At 34.6% G+C, this 8,531-nt stretch overlaps 1 protein-coding gene across 1 annotated transcript; it reads left to right on the top strand.

Annotated features, from left to right (window-relative positions):
* The first annotated feature begins 4,526 nt into the window (after nt 1-4,526).
* Nucleotides 4,527-8,241, top strand: LOC106322652 (protein CLT1, chloroplastic). Its single transcript, XM_013760745.1, has 10 exons — nt 4,527-5,120; nt 6,136-6,281; nt 6,440-6,477; nt 6,674-6,789; nt 6,930-7,029; nt 7,120-7,155; nt 7,238-7,288; nt 7,379-7,502; nt 7,597-7,722; nt 7,909-8,241. Exons 1-10 carry the CDS (start codon nt 4,684-4,686, stop codon nt 8,082-8,084), a joined length of 1,350 nt encoding a protein of 449 aa, XP_013616199.1. The 5' UTR covers nt 4,527-4,683; the 3' UTR covers nt 8,085-8,241.
* Nucleotides 8,242-8,531: the final 290 nt, after the last annotated feature.

The following is an 8,531-nucleotide window of genomic DNA, read 5'->3' as shown; positions in this document are numbered from 1 at the left end:
TAACTAATTAGTTTTGAATTATAAACATATAATAGACACAAATTTAAATCTTGAACATTGTCTGCTGGTCCAAATAAAATGAAAAATATTTCTTACCGATTATAAAATGAGATTCAGAAATAATAATAAAATATTTTTTACCGATCATAAAATGAGATTCAAAAATAAACTGATTAAAATCACTATTTCGAATGGACATATTGACAGTTTGCGGAAACTTTTTTGTTTGAACGACCAAATCATTCATTCATAGAAAAATTTAACGAGATAGTACACAGTTGAAGTTTTACGGAGCAGCTTTAGCTAAAGTGTCCGCTGCATTGTTCAAACATCTCAACACATAAAAGAAATTGAGAGAGGTAAAAGAGGAAAAATATATTCTCGATATCCAAGTTGATTTTGTAGAGTTCTATTGGATATTGTTTAGAGGTGAGTGTGTTGATCAACACTTGATTATCTAATTTGAGACAGATTTTGGATAGTTGGAGAGCCTTGGCCTGAAGCCACAAATGATTCTGTTGGTGAGCCATGTCTTGTTTACAGAAACAAACACTTGATTTTACAGAAACAAACACTAATATATAAGTGATTTTTGGACAATTCAGTTATAGCTTATAGCCAATTGAATTGAGTTAGAAATCAATAGTACACCTTAATTTAACACCTCTCCATGTTCGATGCGAGTTTTGTTCCTCTTTTTGGGTATTACTGTTCATCGTATTTGTATTTGTGAACCGTATTAAACTTCGTTTTGAAGATGATGAACCATAAATGGACAATTATGCTATTCAGTATGGGGAACTTCGTATTGAAGATGATGAATCATAAATGGAAAACTATGCCAACACAACCGTATTAAACATTTTTTTGTCACATATCACAAAGTTTGGTTATAATTACATCCCAAAGAAATGGAAAAGAAGATTATTGACACTTTTAACAAATACATCCCAAAGACGCAATATAAGGTGTGATAACTACTGCTCAAGCTGCGGAGAACCTGAAGAATCAGTAACCCATGCCATTTTTGAGTGTCCACCAGCTCTGCAGGCCTGGTCATTATCATCAACTCCATCAAGTCCAAATTTATTCCTAGTATCAAGCGTCTACACAAACATGGATTACCTATTCTGGAGGAAAAACGGCATCATTGAGCCAGAACAAGACATGGATCCTTATCCCTGGATAATCTGGTATATCTGGAAGGCTAGGAATGACAAGCTCTTCAGGGGGATAGACAGAAACCCATTAGAGCTGGTTAGATATGCAGAAAGTGAATGTCAAGCCTGGTTTGATGCGAATAAAGTGCCACAACCAGTGATACAAGAAAACAATACTGAGGAACCCCAAGTCTTAAGCTTGGGTAATATCTGCCTGTTAGATGGATCTTGGACATCTGCTGCTCACTTTAGCGGATGTGGATGGGTTTGGATGGACAGTGGTGGGAACATACAGTTTATGGGGACCAGAAATATCACTCGACGCGAATCAGTCCTGCATTCGGAACTAGAAGCGTTGTGATGGGCAATGGAGAATATGCTTCAACACTCGACGTCTCAGAGCTTTGAGACAGACTGTAAGAACCTGATCGCAATGATAAAGGAACCTCATGCGTGGCCAAGCTTTGCGACGGAATTGGAGAGGATATAGACGCTTCAAATATGCTTCCCGGACTTCAGCATCACTCATGTGCCAAGAGCGCGAAATCAGATTTTAGATTTTTTAGCAAAAACTGCAAGATTCTTCTATAGAGAGTTATTTTTTATTGGTTGATTTATTTCGGTCTGATTATCCACCTCTATCCTGAACCTCTTTCCTGAGTAATCGAATGAAATTTCCAGGTCAAAAAAACACAAATACATCGTACGGATCCACCCGTTTTTATTTTGTCAAGTCATGTGATTTTGTCAAACGGAAAATGTGTTATTTTGACAAATATATGTCAAAAATGGTGGCTATATTTTTTTATTGTTGTTAGTCACAATTGTTTTATAGTGGAGATATTATAATAATCAGATTTGATACATAAATATAAACATGTACAATATTTTAAAGGCGTTAGACACCATTGAATCAAGTTTGATGGCTGCATATGGATTCAATGCATGGAAATAGAGTAATGCATTCAGTGTAAGAGAAAGCACACATATGAGCCTTACTCCAAGAAATTAACTAATCAAAGTATACTTTTGACTTATTACATCATGCCCATCCGATTAGTTACAGATTCATGTACTAATTATAATTAATTCATGGTATTTTAAATCAAAATTGACAACATAATGATAAAACTGAATACATAAAGAATTAAATACATCGTATTGAGTTGTTTAATGAAAACTCATTATATAATGTGATTGTGAAATATCTTTTAACTAGGTTAAGATCCGCGCCTTGCGCGGAATCAATATTATATATAAAAATTATTTCATGTATTAAATATTTTACATATTATAAAATAATCAATATATATTAAATAATTAAAGTTCAGTAACTATTCTATAATTAAATTGGTGCAAACATATAAATCAATTTTATTAATCCAAAAAATATATTTTTTATATTTGATAGGATATGTAATTAAATTTAAATGACACTAACATAGATAATATATTTTTAATATTAATATCTATTAAATGATGATTTCTACTCATATAGTTTTTTTGATCATTTATATCTTTTATAGAAAAAAATTTAAATTACTGATAACAAAATTTTCATTGCGGGATTAATAGTTTTAGTAATTTATAATTAAAAAAACAAATTTGTCAATGATCGTTCAAAAATTTTATCAAAAAAAATGTTCAAAGAAAATTTTGAAACTAAAATATTGTATTTTATATGGTTTATAGTTTAATTTAAAACGATATATATATTAATCTTAATAATTAATTAAATTAGACTTTTTACTTATATAATTTTTGTAATCATTTGTATTTTGTCATAACAAAATTTTTAAACCATGGATCATAAAATTTGAATGTGAGACTCTATACTTTAGCCACATTAGGCAATTCCGTAAATTTTATTTAAAAAAATAATAAAGTATATTAATGATGAATTTATTGTTAGTTTAATAAAAAGTTTATTATATAATTAGATGGACCAACATATTTCTCTAATGATTGTAAGAATCATTCTAGTGATGACATGTGGCTACAAAAAGAAGTTATAATGCTTCTCAAATAATATATAGGAGATGTATCCAAAACAATACTATGTAATAAATTCATGCCCTTCAATTATAAGTCATTACTAGGTGAACCCACATATTTTGTATATAATCAGGAGAAAATCAAAATTTTCAACTCAAGAAAGGGTGAATGTAGTGTGGAGTCCATTCGCCAGATTTTCTAATAGGTTTGAAGTGTGACCCCATTTTAGCTTGCCAAATAAAAAATGTTAGATAATTCCATCTTTTTAAAAATGTCAATTTGTGTGAACTTATAAGACAACTTTTCCTTAAAATGAGAACCACCATTATTCGCCCACCATCATTTAATTACATATTTTAGTTGAATCATCAAACTAATCTGGTTTTGATTGGTTCTTAAATGATAAACTTTAACTTATGCCACATCACCCCCAACGTTAAGATGAGGGCTTCTAAGTTCGAATCAAGGATCTAAAGAAGATGTTACTTCCAAGTTTCAACCAAATAAGACAATAAAATCAACGGTGCTTTGGACTCTACTCCCTCTATTTGATTATATTTGATGTTTTACCTTTGTATATAAAGATTAAGACAGTTAAATTAAAAAAAATATTGTAAAGATATAATTTTAAATCATCTAACCAATTAGAAAAAAAACTGTAAAATTTAATTGGTCAGTTTCTGATAAAATTAAAATTAACTTTAAACTTTAAAATTTTATCTAAATTAAAACAAAATACTTCTTCTAAAATATTATCTATATTGTAACGAAGAGAATATTAGTTTGACAAAAAAAAAACTGAATGCGTTGGATTAGTGGTTTTATCATATATAGTTAGAATTATCGTGTTTTTAGTTCGATTCCCAAAATATTTTACGTCATGTCATTAGGTATTAACATTGGCCACCATTCCGCAGAGATGCGGCCTCGGTAACGAGCGAGTCTTGTGCTTGGAGAGACATAATCGGGCTGAGACACGTGTATGGAGCCTGTCTCTCAAGCCAAGATATAATGGCCAATTTAACAGTAATTCACTTCCCTAAGGGGACACAACAGAACGGGGCTTACTTCCACTGACAACAATCTTTCTAAGCTAAGTTCAAAAAAAAAAAAAATTATAGCCTGATCAGAACTCTCGATTAAAAATGGTAAGGCAAAACCAAATGTAGAGCCATAGGGGACTACGCCGTGACAATATGATTTGGCTGCGCCGCCACATTGTGATTTGAAAAAGGTGAAGCCGATTATTTTATAGGAGAAAAAAACACACACAAAAACGTAAGACATGTGGCATAGTCATCATCTACTTAACAAACTTTCTATCTATCGTAAATAAATAATTTACAAATTGGCCCCAAAAGAAATAGAATTTACAGATTGACCCCAAACAGGAAAAAACGTAGCACAGGAGGTGGTTTCGTCTTTCGTGTGATGTCAGTATAAAGTAGTCGACGCAATTACACCTCTCCTCCCACCTCTCTCTCTCTCTCTCTTCTTATTAAATCTCTCCATCGAACCTGTGAAAACCATGGCGACGAGCTCCGGCCGGTTAATCGCCGGTTCGACGGCGTCGATGAGCTCAATCAAACGGCGCAATGCGAATCCACCTCAATCAATCTCCCTAATCTGTCGAAATCAAATACAAGGCGTACCGCCTCTCGTCCTCCTCCGGCCATCTCGAAGGTCCAGGCCGTGGCGAATCGAGGCGGTTCCTTCCGCGAAGTTCTGGGACGGATCTGACGATTTCGAAGTCGCCAAGGAGGAGAAGAAGAGGAAGCCAGACGCGTCGCCCGGTGGAAAAACCGACGATCACGCTCTCGCCGGAAAACAGGACAGGACGACCGAGATAGTAATCGCGGCGGCGGTAACGGCGGCGCTGGGGGTGGGGAACCGCGTAATGTATAAGCTGGCGCTTATTCCTCTAAAAAAATATCCCTTCTTCCTCGCTCAGCTTTCCACTTTCGGGTAAACGATTCCTCTCTCTCTCTGGCTCTCTCTCAAATGCTTAAAATTAGTGTGTGGATTTGATTAAGTCAAGTTTAGATTTCAGATTATTGTTTTTTGAAAATAGAGTTTGATTACATTCATCTTCCTTAATCTAGCCTTTGATATCGAGAGACGATTGTTGGATGTGGGAAAGTTGGTATATGTCGTATGTATGGTTTGGAGGATGCGAATCTTAAATATTCGTATGCATTATAAAATTCTGTAATTGTCACAAGATTCTCTTTATGAACTGGGTCATAGTTGGCGAGCACTTTTATTTTTCTTTCGCGTACAGTATATAACTTTTTCCTCACGTGCCAGTTTCTCTGGGTCACCTTCACCTACTTAAGAGTTGTTTTTTTTTTTTTTTAATTAGTGAGTCAAATGACTTTTTCGTTGGGGTTTGCAGAAGTGAGTTAATGACTTTTTTCGTTGGATCTGCAGTTAGATATTGAATCCAGACCCGATCGTGTCACGACAATACTTTACCTTATCTGAATTTATTGAACGTGTCAATCACATTGTTTTTTCTTTCCGCACGCCTCTCTCACTTTCTTTTGCATACATGAGCTGCTGTGTGCAAGTTAGTATGTGTATTTGATTGGAAATTTTAATGTCCTTTATCAATGAGAACATAAATTATGTCGAACATATTCACTCTGGATTGTGCTTATCTGCGTAAAATTATGTGAGAAGATATATATGGTTGTTTTGTGCTCGACGGATCCAATGTGATTTAGCTGTGTACTGTGGTTTTCACGGCTTGTTTCTGAACACATATAGCTTATCTTTTGTACCCTCTTAGAAATAAGCTCTTTTACCACAGGCTTGTAAAGTGAGAAAGTAAGCTTGAAGTTTGTTCTAATTGTTTAATGTGGACAAACCCATAGTTTGTTGTCATAATCACATATACTCGATTTCCTGAATGTATCTTGTTTTATATTAACAAGTATACAATTTAAAACTATTTTTTTTTTTCTCTTTTCCATTGCAGGTATGTAGCTGTATACTTTTCTATCCTGTATTTCAGATACCGAGCTGGGATTGTTACAAAAGAGATGCTATCAGTTCCAAAGATTCCATTTTTAATTGTTGGCATTTTGGAGTCTCTTGCTTTAACTTCTGGGATGGCGGCTGCAGGTATCTTTACATTGATTCTACTCTTAACACTTCTTTCCCTGTCCCGTTGTCTACTGTATACTATCTGTTCGATCAAAATGAATCTAAACATTGTTGATGCATGCAATAACATGAAAACTAACCCTGTTTGTCTTGCTTGCTCTCCTTTTTATTGACAGCAAATCTCTCTGGACCATCTACTACAGTTTTATCTCAGGTTAGATGCTTAAAACATTATTATCTCTATCTTCCATAAGTTCATAGTACAACATTAATTATCCTAAATTTCGTTTTGGTGTGCCAAAAGCTACTTCCCTCAAACTCTGTTTTTTCGTGAATCATAGCTGATAAAAACATGGTTCTTCTCTGATAAATGTTTTAGAGTTAATTCTAGTCATTTTATTACTTTGCAGACGTTTCTTATTTGGCAAATTCTATTCTCCATGATTTTTCTTGGGAGGAGATATAGAATAAACCAAATATTGGGATGTGTTCTTGTAGCATTTGGTGTAATCGTCAGTGTGGCAAGGTCAGCCAGCTCGATTAACTTACTTGATATTGAAGCAACTTGGTTTCTTTTGTTAGACTTGTCATAGGACACAACGTTGCCAGTTTAACAACATATATCATCCATGTTGGTTTACGTACTATTTTCGCTTGTATGTTCAGTGGATCAGGGGCCGCCCATTCATTTAAAGATGCTGGAATATTTTGGAGTCTTCTTATGGTATTATCTTTTATGCTTCAAGGAGCAGATACAGTAATGAAGGTTTGTCAATCATTAGCTAATTAATTATATCTCCTCCAGCTACAATATTTTGGGTTCTTCTCTTTAACAGTAAACTCTATATCCTTGTAGGAAATCATCTTTATAGATAGCAAAAAGCGGTTGAAGGTAATAACGCCGTCAAGACACTTCGATAGCATTTGCGGTTTTTGAATTCTGAAAGAAATTAAATAAATTTTTATTATTACAGGGTGCTTCACTTGATCTCTTTGTTGTAAACTCATATGGTTCAATTTTCCAAGTAAGTGCTCTTTGTTTTTTAGCATCAGATCATTTTCTGTTCTTAGCATCTATTTGCTAGCTAATGTGGCTGTTTCTGTGGTCAACTCAGGTCATATGCATAGCGTTGCTTCTTCCTTTTCTTTCAAAACTTTGGGGCATACCGTTTAACCAACTACCAAGCTATCTCAGAGACGGAGGTGCTTGCTTTCTGAACATCGGTGCTAAAACAACAGGTTAGTTGGCAGCTTATGCCTTCTGCTCGATTATCTCCTTGTTTTTGTCCTCTGCTCATAGTATTTAACACGCTCGGTTTGGTTTTGACAACAGGATGCGAAGGGGCGCCCCTTCTTCCTATAATGTTTGTCATGATGAACATGGCTTATAACATCTCTCTTCTACGCCTCATCAAGATCTCATCTGCTGTTGTGTCGTCTCTGGCATCCACCGTTTCAGGTACAACATTCGTCTCCTAATAATAGCCTTGGCATGTTTCATGGAAACCTACTTCTCTATCAGCCACACGGTCATTTCTGTGATATCTTATTAGATAAGAATCTGCCAAACTTAACATCAATTAGAATACAGAAGAGAAAAACATTTCTAACAATACAGAACCTTGTGTTGGCTTTGCCTGTACAGTGCCCATAGCGGTTTACTTCTTCACGCTTCCCTTACCGTACCTTGGGGTCGCATCTTCACTTCCAACAGGGTTCGTGGCAGGCACAGTCATCCTCGTACTGGGCATGCTTCTATATGCGTGGACACCATCATCTCAAACTCCCGATTCGGTTATCCCCTCGCCCCCATCAACTTAAACGGGCAGGATGTTGATTTTGTAGCTTTGTTTGTTTGTTATTTTATCTCATTGTATGTAGCATATGCCCTTTTTGTCAATCAAGGAATAAGTTAGCTCATTATTTTGTAACATTCATCTTGACTATTTTTTAATTTGCATTTGATTCGCCTTCTATTTATCATAGCAACACTTTTTTTTTGGGTAGGATTATCATAGTAACACTTATGCGTAACTGATAACCATCACAAATAGTAAAAGAACGGATACAAATAAAATTGTTGAAATATTTTTCTATATTATTTTAACGAGAAATGAATTTGTTCTATATTACTTTTCAATAAGAAGATTGAGAAATAAGGGAAAAGAAACTATTGGTAAAAAAGAATGTAGTGTTCTTCTTGAATGCAGTGTTCTTCTTGATACATTTGGCCAACAATCAAAACCTTAGTCCTTGACATACCTTCTG

The sequence above is a fragment of the Brassica oleracea genome, chromosome C2 (genome assembly GCF_000695525.1).
Source record: "Brassica oleracea var. oleracea cultivar TO1000 chromosome C2, BOL, whole genome shotgun sequence".
NCBI classification, from domain to species: domain Eukaryota; kingdom Viridiplantae; phylum Streptophyta; class Magnoliopsida; order Brassicales; family Brassicaceae; genus Brassica; species Brassica oleracea.
Note: the sequence above shows the minus strand (reverse complement) of the source record. Positions and strands in the feature narration are given on the sequence as shown.